Source organism: Panicum virgatum, chromosome 9K (genome assembly GCF_016808335.1).
Source record: "Panicum virgatum strain AP13 chromosome 9K, P.virgatum_v5, whole genome shotgun sequence".
NCBI lineage: Eukaryota > Viridiplantae > Streptophyta > Magnoliopsida > Poales > Poaceae > Panicum > Panicum virgatum.
In genome coordinates this window covers 1,785,585-1,810,763 of record NC_053144.1, presented here as the reverse complement: position 1 = coordinate 1,810,763, position 25,179 = coordinate 1,785,585, and the positions used below count along the sequence as shown (strand labels likewise).

General features: G+C 42.8%; 4 protein-coding genes across 5 annotated transcripts; 3 read left to right on the top strand and 1 right to left on the bottom strand.

The window, feature by feature from the left end:
* Positions 1-8: 8 nt before the first annotated feature.
* LOC120648947 lies at positions 9-9,262 on the bottom strand. The gene is made up of 17 exons (XM_039925570.1): positions 8,764-9,262; positions 8,308-8,675; positions 7,986-8,222; positions 6,614-6,823; positions 5,553-5,786; positions 4,947-5,133; positions 4,584-4,656; positions 4,001-4,145; positions 3,514-3,623; positions 3,093-3,224; positions 2,883-3,021; positions 2,649-2,783; positions 1,957-2,114; positions 1,294-1,368; positions 1,026-1,164; positions 496-762; positions 9-321 (listed from the first exon to the last, which is right to left on the bottom strand). Exons 1-17 carry the CDS (start codon positions 9,071-9,073, stop codon positions 175-177), a joined length of 3,066 nt encoding a protein of 1,021 aa, XP_039781504.1. The 5' UTR covers positions 9,074-9,262; the 3' UTR covers positions 9-174.
* A 2,789-nt stretch (positions 9,263-12,051) lies between these two features.
* On the top strand, positions 12,052-14,464 carry LOC120649204 (huntingtin-interacting protein K-like). Its single transcript, XM_039925930.1, has 4 exons — positions 12,052-12,324; positions 13,552-13,607; positions 14,032-14,098; positions 14,175-14,464. Exons 1-4 carry the CDS (start codon positions 12,160-12,162, stop codon positions 14,253-14,255), a joined length of 369 nt encoding a protein of 122 aa, XP_039781864.1. The 5' UTR covers positions 12,052-12,159; the 3' UTR covers positions 14,256-14,464.
* Positions 14,465-15,233: 769 nt separating this feature from the next.
* Positions 15,234-19,007, top strand: LOC120649203 (calreticulin-like). Its single transcript, XM_039925929.1, has 14 exons — positions 15,234-15,520; positions 16,029-16,136; positions 16,225-16,417; positions 16,510-16,768; positions 16,862-16,918; positions 17,166-17,213; positions 17,306-17,392; positions 17,485-17,542; positions 17,660-17,727; positions 17,804-17,899; positions 17,990-18,037; positions 18,372-18,407; positions 18,507-18,659; positions 18,774-19,007. The coding sequence occupies exons 1-14, from the start codon at positions 15,406-15,408 to the stop codon at positions 18,783-18,785; spliced, it is 1,338 nt and encodes a 445-aa protein (XP_039781863.1). The 5' UTR covers positions 15,234-15,405; the 3' UTR covers positions 18,786-19,007.
* A 1,434-nt stretch (positions 19,008-20,441) lies between these two features.
* LOC120649202 (probable acylpyruvase FAHD2, mitochondrial) lies at positions 20,442-23,831 on the top strand. 2 transcript variants are annotated; one of them, XM_039925926.1, is made up of 9 exons: positions 20,442-20,669; positions 20,796-20,970; positions 21,713-21,765; positions 22,159-22,221; positions 22,354-22,398; positions 22,654-22,704; positions 22,795-22,912; positions 22,999-23,134; positions 23,611-23,831. In XM_039925926.1, the coding sequence occupies exons 1-8, from the start codon at positions 20,562-20,564 to the stop codon at positions 23,130-23,132; spliced, it is 747 nt and encodes a 248-aa protein (XP_039781860.1). In that variant the 5' UTR covers positions 20,442-20,561; the 3' UTR covers positions 23,133-23,134; positions 23,611-23,831. The 2 variants fall into 2 exon arrangements, with proteins under 2 accessions (XP_039781860.1, XP_039781861.1); XM_039925927.1 differs by lacking the exon at positions 22,354-22,398 and having other exon boundaries at positions 20,464-20,669.
* The last annotated feature ends 1,348 nt before the right edge of the window (positions 23,832-25,179 follow it).

Here is a 25,179-nt window from a genome sequence, read left to right as displayed (position 1 = left end):
GCTACACCTTCCCGGACGGCGTTTTTGCTCATTACTCTCGAGTGTTTCAGTTAACTAACGTTCTCCTTAAGCTTCACTTACAAAGCACTGCTGCAACATAAACCAAACTTGGAAATAAAACATGGGCAGCAACTTTCCCTCAGAATCTTTTCCTTCCTCTAGTACTGAAGAAACTCACTCGCATTTTTGGGCTCTTGTGATCTCCCAATTCGGGAGAGCTTCGTCAGTCGCATCACATCCATCGACCCGCTCCCTGGTGTTCACAATGGCAACCATGAAACTCTCGTTCTGGAGAGTGTACAGGTACATTGCCCGTTCATCCTGATCAATTATCAGCAGAAGAAAACATGAGTGAGAAGGTTGTGAAGCACTTCCGTTATGCGACCATACCCATGCTATGTGATGTGCAGAACAAAATCTTCTGTGAAATGACAAACTCGAGTGCATTTTTTTTCCTTTTTTGGACATGCGGCAGGCAAGTTTCACAGTCCGTACCTCAGGGAGTTCCAGATATTCATCAGGAGATATCTGAAGGAACTCGATGGCCGTTTGCCCGACACACCAAGCAAAGACCTTTGCACTGTCGTCTGCAATGGTCAAGTGCAACTGAAAGCCACGCGCAAACCCACTATGGCAGGCACTCGTACAAAAAGAACATTGAAGTTCACCAGAATGCTCATTTACAACACAGCCACAAACGTTGTGGAATAATAGCACTTTTAAGGTGTTGCAATCGATGTGGTCTAGTCGAACACGGCATATCTAGACATGAAGACGTCAAACAAATACAGGATGTTAGCAACTCAAAAGAATTTGGTCACAGTTGAAGAATGCAATGGAGTTCTTAGGAAATGAAATAAAACAGATTGTGACCATTTTTAGCCTTTTAATGTGTTTTTACATATCAGAACATGTTAAAGGTGTTCAGGTAGTTGTTTGCTAAATGTTATCAATAGGTTGTCAGCTCAATTAAACTTGAAAAAAGCTATTGAAGAGGCTTCACAATAGTAATAAATAAGACTTACATGTGTTCTGTTTGTCAAACGGGGAAGATCTGACAAGGGTGCTAAATTATGCAGGCACGACGAATTCAGCAGCGCTGGTAGCAAGCTCAAGTTAACAAACAGAGACCCTGGCTCCTTCTCGAGCCATGAGACTTCAGGGCTGTTAATGAAAAGTTAGCCACCAGCCCACCAACCAGAGCTTTGCGCACATTGTAGCAATTTTTCTTCGAGCTAATCAAATTGTAGCATATATACAGTAGAAGTTAACATAAAAGAATATGCTGCTTACATATTTTTTGAACTCATGGTGCAAGCCAAACCGGAGATGTACACGATATGTCCAACTCCTACTCTACCTAATGACCTACACAGAAAGAGGCTTTTATGCACTGTATAGAATTCAAGTGCATGGTGAGTATAAGTTCAGTTGGCATAGGAAACAACAGTATGTGAAACAACAAAAGATCGTATTTAGATATCAAATGAAACATCTAATCAGAGCATGCAGCTCACGCAACAGCTTCAATGTATGTGCCTTCACAACATCAGTGCCTATGCAGGGGGTGGGGGGGGGGGGGGGATCACTGGGCTTGTTGCAAATCAAAATTGATTTTGCATGTAAAACTCTTAAACAATCATTTCTCAGAAAGTCAAAGACTGGATAACTTTTATTTCAAGCATGATATCATACTGATCGTATATGCATAAGCAGTTTGATACTGTCAGTATCCCTAAGTGTATTGAGTTCAATATGTTGACCAACCTTAGGAATCTAAGATCTCATGCTTAAACTAATCCAAACAGCTAATGCATGTCTTCATAACCATTGCAAAAAAAAAATCATGATTATCTTGCAAATAAGGCGCAGCGAATTATCACAACAAACATTTGAAGATAAGAGAATGGACGGGAAGAAAACAAATAGGGCATCACTTAGTACAAGAAGTGGTACCAGGGTCCAATAAAGATAAGTTTCATCAGAACAACTCCTGTTGTGTCCTCTACCCCCAAATAAAATGTAGTCCCTGATGCGCTTGCTTTGCAAACACTAGTTATGGTACCAAACAGACAGACTCCCACCATTTTATAACGAAGATCAGTTACATATACCTAAAAAGTTAAGCATGTTATACAACATGAAGAAAGCAATGATCAACAAAAGCTTGATAAACAGAAAGAAAATAGTGCAGAAAGCACGAGAGATCAGGTATTATTCTCTAGAAGTACGATGTACCTACTATGAACATAAAAAGGCAACACCATATTGATGGTAGAGATATATTTGCATGTGCATGCTGAAGAGCTTATGGTATCAATGTTCGAAAAGGTGATTAAAAGGGTGAGCGTGTGGTCACCACCACTTATTGATAAGCAGAGAGTGACTGCATGGTGAATATGCGCAGTTATTATTTAGAAAGAACTATCCCAAACTATTTATAGTATGAGATATACTAGCTACTAAGAGATCAATACTTGAAACTCAGCAGTACATTAAGCTAACCACAGTACTATTACAAGCAGACTAGTTTAAATCAGTATTTAAATCAGTAGTTAACACATACTTAAGGATCAGCAGAATCCTTATATTTGGCAAAACCTATCTTCCAAGAAAGACTTATATGAATTGAAGGTGAAGTTACATACTCGACATGGATATTTACTGAAATCAACTGAACCATGCAAATCTCGTGGTAATGTTACTTGTGAAGCTACATTATCAGTCGGAAGACACGATAGTCGAGGTCCTTGGCTCTTTAATTGAGTAGGTGTAAAAGGCACCTATCACAGACATCACAATATCACATGGTGATCAGTTGGAGTTATGGAGAAAGAACTATCAATACATCCCGAAAGAACTATCAAGGCATCCCTACAAACCTGTTCTTCTTGTTGAGCAATCGGCACCACGTAAACCTGTGTTGCACTGCCATATTCAAGGCACAGTTCTTGAGACTCATGATTACTGTCTACAAAGTTCGCGATGAAAGGCCTATCCAGAGCAAGCATGCTCCCTACACTGAAGTAAAATGTTTATCTTAATGTAGTCTAATGAAATATTGGGCAATTCTTAGATGGAGTGGAATGGACCTGAAAAGATTTGCAAGTAGAACCTGCTCTCCCCATAAAATAAAATTCATCTTCACATCATCATTGTCTACAAGAACAATCTGCTTTCTTTCTGTACAGCTAAAAGGTTCCAGGGACTCAATCTTTTCAATCCTGCAAGAAAAGGGTGGTGAAACTCTATCCAACAAAGTACTAGACTACTGAACCCCAAATTCCCACATGTTTATCAGCAAAAACCATCGGCACTCTATATCCGAGTGATAGTGTATTTAACCACAGGCGAATATTTAAAAAAGCAACAGGAAAGAATTGTGTCCAGGTTTTGCAAACCTAACAGCATAGAAAATGAGGAAACATATTGCAAATTGTGCGGAAACAAAAAACTTAAAGTGAGAGGACTGCTTGTAAGTATAATGCAAAAAGTCCATAAATATCACTTTACCTTGCATAGAATGAGTATGGAACATCATTTGTACTTTCATCTAGAATTATAGATGAGAATGAGTAGGTGCAAAACTGTGCAGCAAGTAACATGGCATCTTCATCTTGGTCCTGCATAATCACAAACGTGCATGAACTAAAACAAAGTTTACTGACCACTACAGATGCCCTACTCTAACAGCTAAAGGTGAAATTGTTTGTCTAGAAACAAGTACAATGTATTCTTTTTAACGAGAAGAAACAGGTATAACATAGCAAGCCTGTATTCTTTTAAGAAGCAAGAGGCTTAAAATTACAGTGACAGCTAAAATGGACATAGAGGAAGTGATTTTTTTTAATAAATTATCTATGTTCCAATTGTGGGCTTGTGCGGGTCAAATATGCAGTTAACACAAAGGAACTTTACTTAACAAGTTAACTGCAAGTAAAATATGTGCTCTGAGCCTCTGAGCAGTGCTGCCTTATACACGTATGCATTGAACGGATACCTCATCAAGTACCATCACCATGTATTCTGTGGGCAAAATACGAGCATGGCCAGATCCCTCTATGGCTGTACGAAGACAGCATCCTGTGAGCATAACTTCTCGACCCTTCTTCAATATACCATCCTGTCCTATGTAGTCATAGTACCTGAAATAAAGTTTTATGTTGGTACAAGAACCTGTGCAAGCATTCCAAGTACCAAGAGTAATAATAGAGAAGGAACAAACAAAATTCTCTCATGAATTGTGTTCCAAAAAAATAACAGACAATACTAAATTACTGATTGATCATTTGGGAGGACATAACACACACTATTAAGGGTGAAGGATCAATAATATAACTTTTGTAAATCAGAAAGATCTGTACTATCCTACAACTAGAAGAGATGCATATTGTAGTCATTTGAGGGCAATGAACAATTCACGGAGTGCTCAAAATTCAACAGAGATTTCTTATAGCATAGTTACTGTTGCAGCATTCCATGTCTAGGTCCATTCAAATTTGCTGACAAGCTCTCACTAACTTAGTAACTTACATCAATTGAACAAATATGAACATAACTAAGCAATATGTAGTCAGATCTACCTTCGGTGTAAATATAGGTCGATAGTGGATGCGCTCCACGTGTCTCCCAAGGTAAGCATGTATATGTTTGTACCTAGAACAATGACACACAACTAAGGTGCAGTTGAGAAAATTCAAGTCACTGATAATGCATCAAAAGTAAGTTCAAACTTCAAACTGTAAGCAAGTTTGATCATGAATTATGTTGAATCAGATGGGTTGATAAAACCAAATGAATAGACTTTGGAAGTTACGGAATATGGGTGGCAGCCATATAGTTTAATAGAAACCTCTGCGATGCTCAATTGTTCAACTAGCCTAGAAAAGATAGACAAATATAGTTTCTTCATAGCATAGAAGTATAGCATAAGTGCACAAGCATACCAGGAAGGACGAACACATCGATGACAACAGTTTCAAGGACACCCTTGGGAGATAGGAAGTTCTTCTCATGGATAGAATCGATTGTAACAGTATTAGGAAGCCTCCTCCTCTTATTCCTCGTGTTTATAAGTTTGGTCAGCTCGACCTTCCTCTTTGAATTTAGGGATTTACGCTGTTCTGTCCAAAACTACCAAGAGAAGACAAATGTTAGCTCCAAGCCTCCAACTACAGAAAACACAAACGAGGTCACTGGTTCATCAACTGCAAAGGACCATATTTTTTAATCAGAACATATAATTGCTTCGGCAGTACCAGAAGCTATGGAAGTAGACAGACAGTTCATTATTGCCTTTGTATTAATTTTCTAGAGAAATCCTTCCCCCACATTGACATTTGCTTCAAGTTCGAGCAGAGCGCAAAGCATAAATAAGCAAATACCGTAACATATTACGGAAATGGCGACCTACGGAGACTGTAGCCTCGACTAGGTAGCATGAATTGCGATGCGGCGATTCAATTACCACTGTAAGCGAACTTGAGCGAACAACTTTTATAGAATGGCTAGTCCCCGCCGCGCAGCGCTGCAGCGAATCGAATCAAGCTAACCTGGAAGAGGTCGGAGAGGATGATGGCGGCGGTGACGCCACTGGAGTAGGCGCAGCACGACTTGAGCACCTGCGCCACCACCCACCCCCACGGCGGCCGCGCCGGCGCCGGCCCGTCCCCGGGTGACTCGTAGCCGTCGTCGCCGGACGAGGAGAGCACGGAGACAGCGTAATCGACGAACTCCAGGAATGCGCCTCCGTCGGCGGAGGCCGCGGCGGCGGGATCCATGGACCCCTAGCTCAGGGGAGGAGCGAGGGCGGGAAGGGAGAGAGTTGTGAAGCGCAGCGACGAGAGGAAGCGTCGTCTTGAGCGGGAATGGTTTTCGCTTCGCGCGGGATGGCCGCCTGACGCGGCTTCCATTTTGGCCTAATACACGTCTCGCAGGCCCGAGAGTCTTCTCTGTGAATCAGATGGCGCTTTCATCACACGAGAGACGAGACTAGGAGCAACCTGAGCTAGGGAGAATTGTGCAGGCCTTCACTTGCACAAACTCAAATCATTGATTTTTTTTTTCAGAATTTCCGGGCGTCAGGACTGATTATCAGAGTACTCATAATTCATACTCCAGGACATCATGGCATCTGGTGAATCATCGACCAGGCAAATACCACTGGAGGAACAGATCACAAATTAGTGAGACAGTGATAGGGAATACAAACCCGACGCGCGTAAACTAAGCAATTTCTTCACATTGTGGCTTTTGGAGGGCTAGAGCCTTGTCCCTATCAGAAACGTCAGAGCTATGGTGAAACAAGCTTTTATAATTTTTACATACAGAAAGAACTAGAGAATCAATCAATCAGAAGTTACAGGATCCTTTATAACCTTCCCTCAAACTCTAGGCATATATCTCCAAAACTGAAGAGTCCGCATTTCATCCGACATAGTTTAAGAGGGGAAAACTGGCAATTTAGCGACTTGTAGATCTTATGTGCAAAATGGAAAATGAAAAGAAAACTGCTGCCAGAGGTTGTGTGCTTTTCACAACCAGTTGACCATATGTCATCGGACTCTGGATATTGCTGCTGATAGGAGCTGGAGGATGAAATAGCTCGCTGTCAATAATCTAGAGCGCATCTGATGGAGAGGGGTTGTCCTCGCGCAGCGCCTTTCACTAATAGGTCATAATTTAAAAATAAGACGATGACGGTAATGTCATCATGAAAATGCCTCCGGACCTTCTTGTCGATCTTTGTAAGGTCCGAGTAACGCATCTCACGCTTCCGTGCCGCTTCTTGGAGAGCAGCTTTGATGAGTCTTCTTGCACTTCCCTGAATAAAGAAAATTGTGGCAATCATAGTGAGAGCAACTCTGGTTCCGGAAAATAACAAAAGTAATTCACTGTATGTGTAAGCATAATTTATCAGTTTAAGCAACAGCCTGACAGCCAGTAAAATCAGAGCAATCCTTGCATTAGTGTACATAAAATTAAACTTCTATTGTGTGCATTAGAGTAGCAGAGTCAACTAACATGTCAGTTATTGATTGTATGTGACCATACTTGGTATTTCGGTGTATGCTGCAATAACGCATCCAAACCATGGCCTCAGAGTGAAATCATGACAGCCATCAAGAGGCAGCAGACCAGAAGGCCAGAACTCTAAAAACAACTCAAAATTAATATTCCTTCCATGACAGTAATACATTTTTATTATGATCTAGTTGCAGGTCTAAATAACCGTGCACACAGGTTGCGCCATCAGCCAATAACTATCATGACCTCAGTTCTCCTTGCTGCATTACTGGTGGCCGGGCAGTACACATTGACACAGCTCACTTTTTACCCCATAACTTCCCAATGATTTATATTAGTGGAAAATGTGATCATGCTCTTTTTAAAGCAATAGGGTGATCCTAGCTGCAAAGCAATCAAGGCTATAACTGCTCACTGGGAAATGTGTTGCCAGCATTTAACCATATGGGAATGATAACAGGTGCAGAACTGTGGGGACTGAATACAGGTTGCGCACCAGCAAAACATCCAGAATGAATTAATTGTTTGTTTCATAGCAACAATGCTGGCCATCATGGACTACTCAATTTCATTCCAATGCTCCCAAAACGGTGCACCCTAGATTTTAATGCAGCAAGGTTATACTCTCCTTTGCTTACAAGAAAATGCAATCATAATCCAAAGCTAGTACCATGTGCTTTATGAATAGGTTCAACAAGGGTTTAGCAACAATTCTCTAGTGTTGCTAATCCTTTTGCTGCAAACCAAAACTTTTGGTACAGTAAAATTGGTGCTACAATGTGGAAAACAAAAACTGCAAGAGATTGTAGCATTTAGTGTTAATATGTAGCTGCGATGATAATAGTTCTGGACTTGAACTTTTTGAGGAAATTTTAAGGTCATCATAGGAAACAACAGAAAGCCTCATGAAAATTGCATAAACAACTGTAGTGGTGGAAACTAAAAAGTCAGAATCTTACAGCACGTTGATGGTTGTGAACAATCTCAACGGCATCCTGATTACTTAGGTGTTCCCACAAACCATCTGATGCAAATATGATAAAACTGTCACTTGGTTGAAGATTGCGGGATATGATAGATGGATCAGCGCTCAGTATTGGCCTAGTGAATGATTCAGAAAGCCTGAACTTGGGTTTTATCCGCTCTGTGTTATACTTGGCATGTTTCAGGTATACATCACCGATTGATCTCGACACCTGCACCACCCACCGAATAAGTACAGTATGTAATGTCTCCAATTTCATGAACGAATACAAAACAAGGGATTCAGATAAGACCGACCTGTATAAGGCCCCTCACTCTCCATACCCCATGCTTGAGGGCAACAATCTGAGGATCATCCGGGTGCTGTGCCATGAGCTCCTGTCTGACGGACTCCTGGTTGGCATTGTGCTCACTGGACAACTGCTCCGCAGCAATCTGCCCAGTGCGGCCCACTTTCTTGCCGAGAACAGCTCGAGAGTCGCCGAGGCTGGCGACGAACAGGGTCCTCTTGTGCACAACGCCGACGAGGCAGCACGTGCCGACCGTGGCGATGTCCGGCTGGGTTTCCCACAGGCGCGAGACGAGCTCGAGGAAGCCTGCCTCCGTAGCCAGGAACGCCTCCCTGACGGCGTTCGCGGTCACGCCCTGCGGGCCGGAGGACGCCTCTGCGCGCAGATCAAGCATCGGCTACAATCTCACGCCATCCGCTTCGCTCGGGCAAACGAAGATGGGTTGCATTCGGGTTTGGGTTACCTCGGAGGTTGGGGAAGAGGTTGTCGCAGGCGAAGCGGGCGGCGTCGGGGCCGCCGTGGCCGTCGAAGACGCCGATGACGGTGCCGAGGGGCGGGGCGGACTCGAGGCGGCACTGGTCCTCGAGCACCTGGTTGGCCTGGGCGACGGCGAGGGAGACTTCGCCGGCGTGGCAGCGCGCGAGGTCGCGCCACCAGAGGAGGCCGTCGCGGCCCTCAGAGTCTTCCCCCGAGGCGGAGGCGGAGCCGGGGGCCGGTGAGGTGGGCCAGACCCCGCTGCACCCCGAGAGGAGCCTGAGGAGCGGTCCCAGCATGCTCCCGCCACATCGCCGACCGGGGCGTCCCCGAGGCGGCGCGGGGAGGACTAGCGGGCGCTGGGGCGGAGGCGGAGGAGCGGGGGCGGGGGTTCGGTGGGGGGCGAAGGGCGATGGTGATGGCGTGTGGCGGGGGAGGTCGCAATCGGCCCGCGTACGAGAAGAATGGGAGAGGAATGGAATTGGGGGGAGGCGGGGCGAGCCGTGTCGGGGACTCGGGGTCCGGTGCGACGCGGTGCGCGCCTGCCCCCCGCGTCCTCGACTCCTCGCTCGGTGGGGTGGGGTGAACGTTTTTTAATTCCTTTTCTTATCGTGCGTGCGCTAAAGTATGCAGCCGCCGGCCGCCGAGGCAAAAGCGTATGGTGCGGTCAGCGCGGTGTGCCGCTGTTGCCTTGCACATACGTGCTCGAGATATTGTGGTGGAGCACCTATTTTTGTTTGCTTTTGCAAAACAAAATACAAGTGCTGCCGAACTATTCAGAGTTCAGATTTTCTACAATACTTTGATTCGGCCAGAATGATTCCCGTCAAGATGTGCGCTTAAACATACATACAAACCCTATAAAAAAATATGTACATATTCCCATCAAGTGATCCTTGTGGTTGTGGATAGTCAAATAGGAAAAGATTTTATTTGGAATGTTTAATAATTTTATACAGATTACCCCCAAAGTATCTTTTTCCCATAAAGTATATTTTTCCTGAATTTACTCGACCGGTTACTCTGTTTCTCTAGTTTAGTAGTAAAGCTAGAAATAAAAGCTGCATTTATCACTACCTTAACTTTGTTGAGCTACTTTGCCCTGATAGATTGCTAACGTCACAATTATGTTGTGTCAAAAAGGCATCTTCCACGATTCCTCACTCGTATTGATATTTCTTCGTAAGAGTGGCGGAGCGCTCGGTAGGGCAGGGTATGGCGGCTGCCATACCTCAAATTTTGCTGACAACACGTGTTCAATGTTGGTGTCAATTATTTTAGCATTAACATAAATGCTATACTGTAGTAATTGACTTCATTAGTCTAATCGCGCCATACCTAAATTCCAATCTGTCCTCCGCCACTGGTACGTAATCCAATCATTTTTGTGACATGTTATTATTTCTTATTAGTTGCAGGTGAACTTTGTGGTGCATGGGAAAAGCCTAAAGGCACAGTGGTTTCTCACCTAACAAAAAGAGGAATCACATTTTTTTTCTCGCTTCTTTTGCATAGAGGTCTATTCTTCTTCTTTTTTTAAAAAATGCAGTACTTAGTGCAAGGTGATTACAACAAGCCACCACCCGTTAGTTCTTTCTTCTCTGCGCAAGACTTACCAAGGAAGAAAAATATTTTGCATATCGTCAATAACAAATGATGTGATGTTTACTGATAAGGATTGACGAGAAAACTACATTGTTGCAACTTAAGTGCCCATCTCAAATGTTGATAACTTTGAAGCGCACTGTTTAAAAAGGAGGAATGCACATTGTTTGTACAAGGAAAGATAACATTATGAGTAGTAGAGTAAAGAAAAACAGTAGGGGTCTGTTTGGAACAAAGAATTGCAAACAAAGGAATAAGAAAAAAAATACAGGAACCAGGTATGAACGAAATAGCAAAATATAGGATTGGGTAATCGTAGAAAATGTGGGAAGTGGCGTTTGGAACATAGGAATGGAAACATAGGTAATATGATTTTGGTGGACTCTACATATAAAAACTAAAAAACAAATTGCATCTCTTTGCTACTGACATGGTGGACCTACAAGCTTGGGCTTGGGTCCCATCATAAGTGTGAATGGCAAAACGCTCCACTATTTTCTCACTGTTGCGGTGTTGCCCATTCGTTCTCTTCCGCCCGTTCTCACTCTTCCCCGTTCGTTCTGATCTATTTTTTTCTCTCCACTGTTTTCAGCAGGATTGCCGCCGCGGGGGGTAGATCATAGTTGCAAAATGAAGACCGCGATAATCGACAAGCTTAGCACGGGGCAGCGTCGACGCACTGCCTCGGGCATTCGCAAAGGAAGTGATATATCTCAAGTAAAAAACGAGTTGTAATGTATATCTCTGAATTATAATGATATATACGTGAGCTCGAGAAATTGAGTACTATACTAACGCGCCAGGAATTGGCGCGCGCTCATGCGTTGCGGCCCACGTGGGCCCGGGGGTACTGTTCATCATTTAAAAAATAATAAAATGTACTGTTCATGTGGGCCGGGGGTACTGTTCATAATAAAAAAATAATAAAATGGTATTATTCATGTGTGCCCCACCGGGTACTGTTCATAATAAAAAAATATAATTCGAAATTAAAAATAAAAAAATTAAAAAGTGGCCCCATGTGTTTAAATGTTTAGTTTTTTATGAAAAAAAATTATATACTACATTTACCTCTATTATATATTGGATTTTATTTTCACTTTGTGAACTCGCAAAATATAATTGAATCATACATTCATTTCTAACCCTATCATTTTTTCTACCAAAATTAATAATTAGTGTAAGCTAATCCATCAATTATATCTACTAACATACACAAAATAAATTCTTCTATGTACTATTTATACAGGGATGGGCCCTGTGTGTTATTTAGGTGTTACCCACATAATATTCAATTGGAATCCACCCACAAAATATATTTAATTATTTATTTACATGAAAACAATAACCATATTTCATACACTACGTCTACACGTGCTAGCCCCTACTACTTATTGGATTTTAATTCCACTTCATAAACTCGCAAAATATAATTATATGACAATCTATCAACTATACCTATCACACTTCATTCAATACATCAACACGTTGCCAAAATATATCAGCACGATATTGCTTTAACTGTAATATACGATAATATATTTTTATTATTATTTTACATCAAATCTTTTGCTACAGGCGCGCAAAGCGCGCCAACCTGCCTAGTTATAATAGCACAGATGCAATTAACTCATCCTTGTATATCGCCCTTCACCACCAAACCGCACGAATCTTAACGCCCGACCGGAGGAATACAAGCCGCATACCATCTCGTGTCATCGGAGAAAGGAGATCCGAACTAGGGTTTTAGGCTGCGAACGGAGAGAGGGAAGCTAAGGCAATGGGTGCGGCGGGCGAGGAGAAGGCGGCCGCGGCGGCGGGGGCCGCCGCCGCCGAGGGCGAGGCGGCGGTGGACTCAAAGGACCTTCAGCAGCAGAGCAAGGCGCTTGACAAGCTCACCGACCACGTCGAGGACCGGCAGCTCGACTCCTCCCGTGTGCAATCCGTACGTAATATCCAAAATCACCCAATCTCCCTGTCAATTCATTCCGTTCTCCGCATCTCTAATGAGTAACCGATATTGGTTTGTAATCAGTTCGTTCATTAGTAAGAAATTAGAGCCACGTGCTGGGGGATTTGGCCTTATTGTGGAATCATCACGAATAAATGGCAGTATAATATTGCTTCCAGGGTTCGATTTTGTGCAGTTGCCTGCTTCGCGGAGATGCCTGGATTCAGCTAAAGTTCTGCAAGCAAATTACCTGAATCTTGATATAGTTAGCTCCTATGTAAATAAATTTGCTTGAATCCTGATACATGAACTAAACATCCACTTTGACGAGTAGAAATAAAGAAATGTGCTGTTCACTGCCGAATCTCTTATTAGTGCTATTGATATTTCACTCCTGATTTGATTACAATCACCAGTAGGACGCTGATTTCTTATTTGCTCAATATGAAATATGTCCCTAAATCTCCAAGGTTGACTGTACCGGGATACATTTTAGGAGGTTCTGTTTGCATATATATCTATGCTAACCTTATTTTTACGTTTTGAAGATATATCTATGTATAAATTAGCAACATAATGCCAGTCAAGGTTGGGTTATGTGTAGTTTAACAAGAAGAGATATTTGTAAGCTAATCTTACTAATATGGATATAGTTTGTGGTAGTTGTTTGCTACAGTCGGTTGTAAGCTAATCTTACTAATCTGAATATAACTTGCCATAATTTTTTCTGCTACAATCGCTTGTAAGTTAATCTTACTAATATGAATATAACTTGCCATATTTTTTTCCTGCTACATTCGATTATGAAATTCAGTTTTCTGCCAACCTATAGAGTTCGTGCAGGCTCCCATCATTTCTCCTTTCTGCTAGTAAAAAAAGGTCCCTAGTGGTCTTCAATATGTCAAAATGTACATTTAGTCCCTTATTTACAGAGGGTGTATGGAACTTGAGAGAAAAAAAAAGAACAGTCAAAGTGGCATTCAAAATGTCTTTTCTTGGACAATTGTTTGATTCTTATCCACCCAGTGTGATGATCTTGAAGGGATTACATATGTGAGAAAAATTTCTGGCACAACAAACATTCTTTTATGAAAACTCAATGCTGAAGTCGCAGACATTATCAAGGAAGTAGAAGTAGTCGTAGAGAAATATCTGTGTGATTCAACAATATCAAATGTGCTGGTGTAAATGTTTTCTTTATATGTTTTGCTTGTGTTGCAGGCCATGGCAGCACTTGCTTCATCCAAAGAGGCTGACTGGAATGCAATGAGGCTGAGGTTAGCTAACATAACCACAACTGTTATTAGGCTACTTACAAATTTCTGATACTTTCCCCTCCATAACTTCTGTAACGCTTGCACTTTTTGCAGAGTTAGTTACCGTCTGTACTACAGTGCAGAATGAAAATGAACCTTGCAGGATCTTTTTTGAGTTAAATGACAAAAATCTGGATGTAGTCCTAACCTTGAACTAGCTACTAGGTTTTGCAGTATGCTATTTGAGTATTTGACACATCAATTTCTGGGCACTCTGTGGATATTCTTTAGTTCTGGTATTATATATTTTTTTCTTTGCACAATATGAACTCCCATCTGAAATGTACACAATTAAGTCACCTTCTGCATTTGGAGATATATGATTGCCTGAAAAGTGCCAGGGAACAGTTTTAACATAAATTCCATGGATTTACTATTTCACCAGGGAGAAAGAATTAGCTGCTGTCAAGATCAACCCTACCGATGTTGAAATTATTGCCAACGAGCTTGAGGTGCCTATCCCAAACTTTGATTGGAGTAATATTTAGTTCTGAAAAAGCCTGTTCTCAAGTGTATGTGAATATGCAGTTGGACAAGAAGATTGCAGAGAGAACCCTCCGAGAGCACAAAGGTGATGCTGTAGCTGCAGTTCGATTCCTGCTGCACTGAGACAAGAGCTACCAGCATTCAGATGATTTCCTTCCATCCGCCCAACATGCAAATCAGCTGTACTTTTCTTGACCTGTTCGGGAATTTTCTGTCACATTAAAATGATCATACTTGGCATCCATGTAGAACCTCTCCTGCCATAATGTTTGTGAACTTGTTTCTGTTCTACAAAAAGCTGCGGTCTGAAGATTGGTGCTGTCCATCCAAAATTTTCCTGCATTATATATCCTGCTTCACAAGAAATTGTGACCTGAAAACATTAGAAGCTGGAAATGTGTCTGATGCAAATGACCTCCGAGCCTTCATAGGTCGCAGAAAAGGGGATCACTCTGTTCAATACATTATGTCATGGCGAAGTGTCTTCAAAGGTAAGAAACATGCAACTTGCATATGCTCGATTGCTTCTGCACCATCCGGATGTACAGGCTTGCCCGGCTGTTTGCTTGCTGTAATGGCAATGCCTTGATCAAGGAGCTGGAACCTGCATTAGATTTCTGTATGGCTATTTGAAACATATTCTTTGAGCTCTCTGGTCTAGGTTGTGGGGCATCAAGGCTGAACTGTTGGTTTTCACAGGACATTTTGCAATGATCGACAAGCCGCTCGGTAAATTGACAGAGAAAATTGTTTGCGTAATCTTTGCTATAAGCGATGCGCAGGAATAGTTTTCGCTAAAAGAGTTATTCCTGACATGTGGGCCGGCCAGAGTTCTTCCCTTATCACTCGTGCTCTCACAGACAGTACCAAGGAGCGATTACGCCAAGAGAGGCGCCGGCGCGCATGGTGCTGGCCTATGCGTCTCGCCGTCTCGGAACGCCGAAACACGTCGTCTTTTCCACGTGGCGCATTGCTACTGGCGCGGCCCGGTAGCTGCGAGCACTATGGGGCAGCCGTTGTGGGCCACGCAAGCGCCGCGTATTCTCGTCACCTCCCCCGGCCCCAGCCGTCGGAGAAAGGACTCGCCCTCCGGTGGCCTCACCGGAGGTGGCCGCACCCTACCGTCCCCGCTCTTTATTAAGCGAAGCGTGCGGTGCGTTTCGCGCTCGCTAGTCGCTACCCACCAGGAGGTTTTCGGGGCCGGAGAATCGGTGGAAGGTTCCAGAAGTTTCCGGTTCTAGCGGTGGGCGTTCGCTCGCCGTCGACGGTGACGATGGCGGTCCTCGAGAGGTCGTCGTCCCCCACCGCGGCCGCCGTCGCGGCCCTGATCGCGCTCGCATCGGTCGCCGTCGTCGCCGGCGAGGTCTACTTCCAGGAGAAGTTCGACGGTAAATTAACACCCGGATCTCACCCGTCTCTTCATGGTTTCTGGATCTCGTGAGGCAACCAGACAATGTGGTTGAGTTGTTCGTTGGTTTGTGGAGCGATGCGGCCGTTTCTGTTTTTTTTTGGGGGGGGGGGGGGGGGGGGTTGGTGTTCGTCGTTGTTCTGGGGCGTGTTGGCGTCCGTGGAGGCTAGCGAGCAGTTTGTTTCGACGCGAGGAATCTCGAGCGGACCTCGTTGATCCCTCGGCCACGACTTGTGTTTCCTCGTGCATTTCGTTTGAATTCGACACTGATTTTTCGTCGCGTGCATGGATCAGCCTGTTTTGTGGCAGTCGTATCTTTTTCAGACGTATTTTGGCAATTCGGTAAGTTTGCCTGTTGTGGCCCGAGGTTTAGGGTTTATGAGTTCAAAATTTCGCCCCGAGGTTTCCGATCTGATGTTTCTGATTCGGCGTTAAACCTTCGCCGTCTTACGGGAACTGTCTATCTGAATTGTGTGATTGGACACCAGACGGGTGGGTGGACCGGTGGGTCAAGTCCGACTGGAAGAAGGACGACAGCACGGCCGGCGAGTGGAATCACACGTCTGGCAAATGGAATGGAGATGCCGACGACAAAGGTGAGGGCCGAAATTGACAATGTCACTGACGATCTCTGTTTGCTCTTTCTTTCTGGCATGTTACAGATATTTCTGTTTGGGGGTACAGGTATCCAGACCTCTGAAGACTACAGGTTCTACGCCATTTCAGCACAGTACCCCGAGTTCAGCAACAAGGACAAGACACTGGTGCTGCAGTTCTCGGTGAAGCACGAGCAGAAGCTCGACTGCGGTGGTGGCTATGTGAAATTGCTTGGTGGATATGTCGATCAGAAGAAATTTGGTGGGGACACGCCATACAGGTGATGACTGGTCACCATCTCTTTGCGTATTCAAGCTATAACATCTTTGGACCGGTTGACAGAACACAGTTCTCCGTAATTTTCACTTTCAGCATCATGTTTGGACCGGATATCTGTGGGTATGCCACCAAGAAGGTTCATGCTATCCTTACTAAGAACGGCAAGAACCATTTGATCAAGAAGGAGGTGCCATGTGAGACCGATCAGCTGACACATGTGTATACTTTGATAATCCGTCCTGATGCCACATACAGCATTCTCATTGACAACGCTGAGAAGCAATCTGGCAGCATCTATGATGATTGGGATATTCTTCCTCCAAAGAAGATCAAAGATCCTGAAGCCAAGAAGGTGATGTTTAGAGAACGATGTCTGGCTCTTCTGAACAAACTTGGTTGCCCTCTTTTCACATATGTGCTAATATATAGCAGCTAATGGTTGCAGCCAGAAGATTGGGATGACAAAGAATACATTCCAGATCCTGAGGACAAGAAGCCAGAGGTATATTTTCCTTTACTGCCAGACGGCCAGACCTTTAAGTGCTCTGTCAATATTGTGTTTTTTTATGTTTGATCAATTTCACTTTACTTGCCTTTTGGTATGGAAGTCTGTGTCATATTGTCTCCTCCATATTCTGAAACTCACAAGCTTTAACGCAATATGAGCATATATCGTGGTAGTATAAACAGCCTGGTTTTACCAAATATCTTTATCTCTATTGATGTCTGACTCAGATTGTTCTTTTCAGGGTTATGATGATATTCCCAAGGAAATTCCTGACCCTGATGCAAAGAAGGTGCATATTTTGCTTATTACATAGTATGTACATCACCTGTGATGAGATCGTCAACAGATATTCGATTTCACATTCTTCTTTACCTGTTTCAGCCAGAGGATTGGGATGATGAAGAAGATGGTGAATGGACAGCCCCAACCATTCCTAACCCTGAGTACAAAGGACCATGGAAGCAAAAGGTATGAACATGTATAGGTGGATTAACTACGCTAGGCAAGAGGCAGTGTAGCATGCTACAACTGCTGATATGGGTTGATTTTGTGGTGTTCAGAAAATCAAGAACCCCGACTACAAGGGCAAGTGGAAGGCTCCCTTGATTGACAACCCAGGTATGTTAGTTTTTTACTTCGAAAATCGACAATGCCATCTTGAGGGTAAACCTGCTGTCTATTTCACATTTTCTGGTTAATAAGAATGCTCATTCTATTTTTTTTCTTGGTGTACAGATTACAAGGACGACCCTTACATCTATGCTTTTGACAGTTTGAAGCACATTGGCATTGAACTGTGGCAGGTTAGCGCTGTACTCCATGAATTTAGTGAGTTATTTTTTTTCTGGAGAGCCACTAATTTTCATCCTCTCTCTCTAGGTTAAATCAGGAACTCTGTTCGACAACATTCTGATCACTGATGACCCTGAGTACGCCAAGAAGTTTGCAGAGGAGACCTGGGCCAAGCTGAAAGATGTATGTCAACTTGTCTGTACTCTATACAGGGTTATCTGTTTTGTACTTTACATTGTCTAATTGTGCAATTAATATAATGATTTGTTGCAGGCTGAGAAGGCTGCCTTTGACGAGGCCGAGAAAAAGAGGCTCGAGGAGGTATGCAGAATTACACACCCATCTCTTATGCAATGCCATTCTGATGAAACAAAATCAAGGCCCTGTTTAGATGCGTAAACTTTTGGGTGTAAACCACTATAGCACTTTCGTTTGTATTTGGTAATTATTGTCCCACCATGAGTTAATTAGGCTTAAAAGATTCGTCTCGCAAATTATAGATAAACTATGTAATTAGTTATTTTGTTTAACTACATTTAATACTTCATGCATGCGTTAAGACATTCGATGTGATGGGAAATCTTGTAAAGTTTTGGAATTTTGAAGGGAACTAAACAATGTCTTGTGTTAACTTGCCAATGCTCCTCTTTTTCAGGAATCTGCGAGCACTAATGATGACAATGATGCAGATGTAAGTCTGGATTGATTTGTTTGTACTAAGTCTCTACCCATATATATTCTGCCTATTATTTTGTTAACGCCAAATGGCACTTTCATATGCATATGTCAGGAGGATGAGGATGACACGGACGATGAAAAGGCTGATACAGCCGCAGAGGAGGCCAAGGACTCTGTTGATGCGAAATCGGAGGATGGCAAGGTCGCTGCTGATGAGAAGCCAGAGGAGGGCAGCAAGGATGCTTCCGCTGAGGAGAAGAAACATGTGCGTTAACTTCCCTACCAACTTCGGCCTATCTCATTACGCTTCATTTTATTTTGCTTTGCTTTGCTTTCACCTTTTAATTTTAACGTTCCTTGCCTGTTTACGGCTGTGCAGGACGAGCTCTAGGGAGTGCGGATGAAGAGCGCAAGATAGGCTGTCAAGTTTACTGTTCTGGTTTTAGCCCGAGTGTCATTGGTAGGGTTACCATCCGAAGTGGATAGAAAGTCATGCGTCTCGACATGGCGAGTAGTCCGTCCCTGTACAACACTACTGCATGAAACAAACAAATTTGGCAATTGCCATTTTAGTGTGCATCGTGCAACAAAGTTTTCGTCAGTATTGCATATCCTTTTGCTCGGCCTCCATTTAATTATTCGCATTTTGGTCGATTTCATCACCCTTTTTGTTGTTGGGTACCGACCGATCCGGCAATTTGTTTGGTCTCGTGTAATTCCTCCTTGCCCGCAACAACACAGATCTAGCTTATCCTCATGGCAATTAGCAGCCAGCTAATGGAGTCTACATGCTTTTTGTGTAATTGACTGATTGTGTTGATTCCTTGAGCGTTTGGTGCATATGCCATCGCCGGACGCTGACGTGCACAGATTAGTAGGCTAATAGCGTCGTTTTTTTTTGACAATGGCTAGAACACAGAGAAAGATCTAGAACTATAGAAGGGCGTGAGCAACTCCTCACCTCGGTAAAATGCTGAAAACTTGTTAATGGAGACAGCGCAGGACAATTTTGCATTTTTTTTGTGATCATAGTTACAAGAACGATCCTTTTTTTTTTGCTGATAACCTGCAGTGGGAACATGAGAATTTTCTTATCTGTATTTTTTATCACATTCTTTTGCGATAATACTCTTTTTTTAGGAAGTCACCATCCTTTACTGATTGTTCAAGGATACTGAGGTACAGACACCATCGGACGGTGATAACAGCCTCATTTGTCCTCCTAATTCACAATCAACACAACTTCTAGCTAAACAATGAGCATCGATATTAGACACTCAACCTTCATGACCAAATCAAAATTTAAAAAAAGTTCAAAATCACCCGTTCTGGCCTTGATCTCTTGGACAATATGTCCGTAGACTCCTTTTGCCATCACCCTTGAAACTTGTCACAACATTCACGTTGTCGCTGGCCAGCCGGGCGGACCTTTCTGAACGCAAGGTCGCTTGTTAGAGCAAGACCCTCTCTGCAAGCAATTGCCTCCATTGTTTCTGGGTCCGTAACACCATGGAGGAAACGTTCCAACACCATCCCGTGCTATTGCCGCAGCCGCTGATCTGCCCAAGTTCTTGGAGATTGCTGCGTCCACATTGATCTTCATCATGTTCGCTGGTGGAGGGATCCACCTAGGCACTGCTTCTTGGCCCCTCTCGGTGTCCCTTGTTCAGGTTTGATGAGCTCAAGTTCAGCTATGTACCTATATATTGATGAAGTAGTGTGTAGATAACGGACTTTGGAAACAGTTCTCAAGAATCGCCTTCCTCAGCACGTACCAAACTGCCCACATAGTGACAGCGACTCTGATCAGGTCTCCTGAACGCAGAGCAAATGTTCAGCCGCCTTTTTCCGTTCTATCGCTCATACACACCGTGCCAAGTTGCATTCGATCGATGAGTGTTTCCAGAAGTTCACTGCTCCACATATGCTGCACGAGCTACTTGTGGCCATATGTCGATGGAGAAGAATAATAAATACTCCTACTAGATGACAGGTAGAAGGGCCTCATCATATTGGGCCTTGGTACGCAACAGCCCAGCCCTGCCCACAACAGGATAGTAACCTCACGAAAGGGGCCCCATTTAGTCAGAATCAGAAGTTCAGAACCCATTTGCTTCTCCGTCACCTCCACCTCGTCGACACCTCCGATCCACCCACTCTGCCGACCATGGCGGCTGCGGCGGCGCAGAAGCTCCTTTCGGCGAGCACGAAGATCATCGGCGTCGGCCGCAACTACATGGCCCACGCCAAGGAACTCGGCAACCCAGTCCCCAAGGTCCGCGCGGCCCCTCCCATCCGATCCCAAAACACTCCCGTGCTTCCAACTTCGATCGCGCAGGCTCCCGCGCGCGCCCTCTGATTTGCATCTCGCGGCGCTGCCCGTGTGCTGCGTATGTTGCAGGAGCCCGTTCTGTTCCTGAAGCCGACCTCGTCGTTCCTCCACGCCGGCGTGGCCAACGCCGCCATCGAGATCCCCGAGCCGCTCGAGTCCCTGCACCACGAGGTCGAGCTCGCCGTCGTCATTTCCCGGCGCGGGCGCGATGTCCCCGAGGCGTCAGCTATGGACTTCGTGGGAGGTAATTTGTGAAATGCGTCAGCAACAAGTGACCCGATGTAATTAACAGTGTAACGCTCGTGTGATGAACTGATGATGATAAGGCTTTACGTTCTCATATGTAGAGGAAAATTAGTGTGGTTGCATAGTGCAGTAAAAATTAAAATGGTTTCATCTACCAGAAAGGTCGATAAGGAATCTAGGTTGTGTCAAGGTTCTGAAAACAATTTGACATTTGGAATTAATGATGAGAACAATTCTCTCCTAGCTGCATTGTTTTAACATGAATGATGTCAATGAAAACATGACTTTTATTAGTGCCAGCTTCATTTGAAAATCTTTGTGGAAAGTGCAAGTGTGTAATTTGGAAGTTAGAATTGACAAGGCAAGCTCATGCTTATTTGATGCTGATTTTGTGAAGCGGGAATATGAAAGTACCTTTCATGGTACATAGAAATGCAGAGCTCATGAACTCAAGTATATTTCTTGTACAGTTGCATGTTCTCTATATTCGTGGAGTGTATGGTGGTATGGCCTGAGTGACAACCTCATTAATTGTAATCTGTTTTCTTCATCAGTGGTGAACTTGAATGAATAACTTACAATATGTAGTCTCTGTTGTGGTTCCTCGATATTTGTTTTGTCCTCACTAAATTAAACAGTTTAGGGCCATCTTCATTATGATTCAAGAAAAGTTTTTTTTTGGCCTTCTCGTCAGTAAGAAACTAATATAAGATAACTACTTACATCGTTGAATTTCCCAGGTTATGCACTTGCTTTGGACATGACAGCAAGGGACCTTCAATCTGCTGCTAAGGTGAGTGCTACCTTCTGCGAATCTTGTGCTATTTGCTCTATATAGTTGTTTTACTGTCATCTGTCATCCCTAGTGGTTGTTGAAAGTTATGTATGTTTATACATGCATTCAATTTGCATAAGATAATTTATCAACAATTTTGCATCTTAGTCTCCTGAGTTACTCTTTAATATATTGTCTATTAATTAATAACAAGGAGTCAGATTCTGTTTAGTTCAGCTAGTTAGTATCTTCATTCATCCAATATGTTTCATTTGACACAATGTTTTCTGTTCGGTATATTTTTGTTTGCAAACTTGTAGCATTAATTGCCCACCATGACCTTTTATTCTGAAACAGACACACAATCTCTTAATGTTTTTCTTATCACACTCGCAAACTGGAAATTTGCAGTCTGCAGGTCTTCCATGGACTTTGGCTAAAGGACAGGACACCTTCACTCCAATTAGTGCAGTAGTAAGCAATGGTTTCTGTTTGAGTCTTGTATGAAATTGGTTGTACTGGATGTCTAAGGACAATATACGTATTCCCTTGTTATAATTACACCTCAATGTCATATTAAAGTTAGTCAGTGCTGTTGTTGGACAGACGTTGGCTAAAGCACAGGACACCTTCACTCCAATTAGTGCCGTAGTAAGCAATTATTTCTGTTTGAGTGTTATATGAAATTGGTTGTAGTGGATGTCTATGTTATATGAAATTGGTTGTAGTGGATGTCTAAGGACAGTTTTTTTTATTCATATGTATTCCCTTGTTACAATTACACCTCAATGCCATATTAAAGTTAGTTAGTTCAGTTGGTGGACAAATACACCTTATCTTTGTTGTTTTCCATGTTCTCCATGGCTATGCCATTCTAGTGACATGACAATTTTTCCATCAAACAAGGTACCCAAATCAGCTGTCACTAATCCTGATGATTTAGAGCTTTGGCTAAAGGTAACTGCACAAATCTGCAATGTGAAATGTATTTATTTTTGTCTGAAGTTTATATCATACAGTGTACAATTGACTATCAATTGTATCTAGGTGGATGATGAACTAAGGCAGAAGGGATCGACAAATGACATGATATTCAAGATTCCTTTTCTAATCAGTTATATCAGTTCAATCATGACATTAATGGAGGGTGATGTGATACTAACAGGTAGTGACATTTTCTCTATGTCCAGCTTGTTTTTCACCAGAAATCTTTTTTGTGGGTTATTCATTTGTTCCTCCGCACTTCTGCAGGCACTCCTGAGGGTGTAGGTCCTGTTAGAGTAGGTCAGAAGATCAAAGCTGGTATAACTGATCTCCTTGATGTTGAATTTGATGTTCAGAAGCGCAATCGGTCATTCTTTGCTGATGCAATTAGCAATGCGTAATGGTAAGCAACATTTATTAGGAGCATTTCAGTTTTTTCTAATGCAATGACCTAAGATAGTAAGGTTGCATGCTTTTATTCTTGAGGTGACAAAATAATATTAGATAAATTTGATCTTGGCACATAATTCTTGTCCCACTGTAGCAAGGCCATTATGATGATAATGGGCATCACCCCTATTTGACCTAGGAGGTCAGGTGACGTACATGTATATAGGGCTAATGTGGAAAAGCTATATAGTTAACCATGAAGCAGTTGTGAAATACTCAGTTAAAGAAAGGAATTATATGAACTCTTGTTGCTCTGGCTAAAAAGATGTGTTTGTTGGATGACTTATAATGATCTCAACAAAATAGTAAGGCTATCAGTGAGTCTATGCCTTATTATCATAAGATTATGCCTTATTGTATTTGTCAAGCCATCAAACTCTGTCTAGTTGCGTAGTTTTTGTATTTCTAACGGGTGTTGTTTGTATGCAGGTGAATACATAGAGCGGTCCTCCACAAGGCTTTCTTGGAGCAATCGCAAATCGTTGTTGAGCCTTCTTGTTTCTGTGACATGGTTTATTGATGTTGGACTTGGGGAAACTGTATTCTATGTATATGTGAACTTGTTCCCTCATGTAATTTTCTTTCCTATCAATGACTCATTTTCTCCCATCTTCTACAATAAATAAACGGCGATCGAACATTTCAGCAGATACCCTTGTTTTGATTATGCATACACTTCTGTGAGAAAACTGCTGCAACACCATGGAACAGCTTCCGAGTGTTGCGCACTGTTAATGTCTACACACAAACTAGCGCCTTAATCTGGTAGATCGTCAGATCGAAGCCTAAGAGATATCCAGCCTGGAGTTGGAGGCGAACACACTTGCCTTTCTCATTTTGCTACTTGTTAATTGGGTCATCAAAGGTTTGTTTCTACATATATATAATGAATATGTACATGCTTGCAAATATGTGTGAAACAATCAATCTGTCAAATCTCGAGCCCGACCCAAATTTGGCATTTAATGGTGAGGTCTATGATATGTCGAAAAAGTGATGGGTTCTTCAACTTGCCGTTCCAGAAAGAGATAACTTTTTTCTTCTACTAGTTGCTAATTTGGATCGAGTACAAGGAAGTTTGTGGACATATGATTGTGGTAAACAAACGGAAGTAAAGAGAAGATGAAATTTCGATCATTTTTTATTTTTTATGTGTTTTATTCTCCCCTTCGTTAGTGTGTAGACTAGAAACTCTACAATTTTGTTGTGTACAACGGTATAATAAAAACTAGAATTGCATTCACTAATTGGGACGGTCTTACTATTAAGCTAACCTGTCAAGAACATATAAAGCCTAGAAATATATGTTTGCAAGTTAAGAAATTCTGAGCGTCTAAAGTAATTGCCAACGGTTTAAGTACGCTCGGCTAATATTAGGATTCTAGTAGTGGGCGAAGCCACCTTCGCACTTCCGGGTGGCAGAGCCTACCAATAGATGAAGTGGCTTCCGAGTAACAAGTTAACCTTTGATGAAACCCAAACCCTTGATGACCGAGGGTGATGGATAACAACTTATACATTAAATATTTAGAAATTATATAGTTTAACCGGAAGACTAACACTTACAAGAACGAGATTTTATTCCAACAAAACACTACTACACAAGAGCCACTACTACACAAGAGCATATACCACTCTCTTATTCGGTGGCTAGCCTACCAATCACCCTTCTCTCTTACTCTATCCTATCTAGCACTACCACCTGTCATCTAACATGCTCATAGATGAATGCATGACAAGGGAGGGGGTCTCTACTTATAGGCCAGGGGGGGTATGGTATTAAGACTAGTGTCCCACTTCTAGAGAATTCTCAAATATTCTAATATTTTGTAATTTTATTTATTACTAATTCAGTAATTCTAGAGTATTCCCATGAGAAATTTCTGCTTCTTGCCTGGTGGAGAATGCACTAGAAGATTGCTTTGCATTATTTTCAATACTCCCCCTCAAGGAAAACTTATCTCCAGAGTTATCTTGCAGACCATGCTGAGTGCTTTT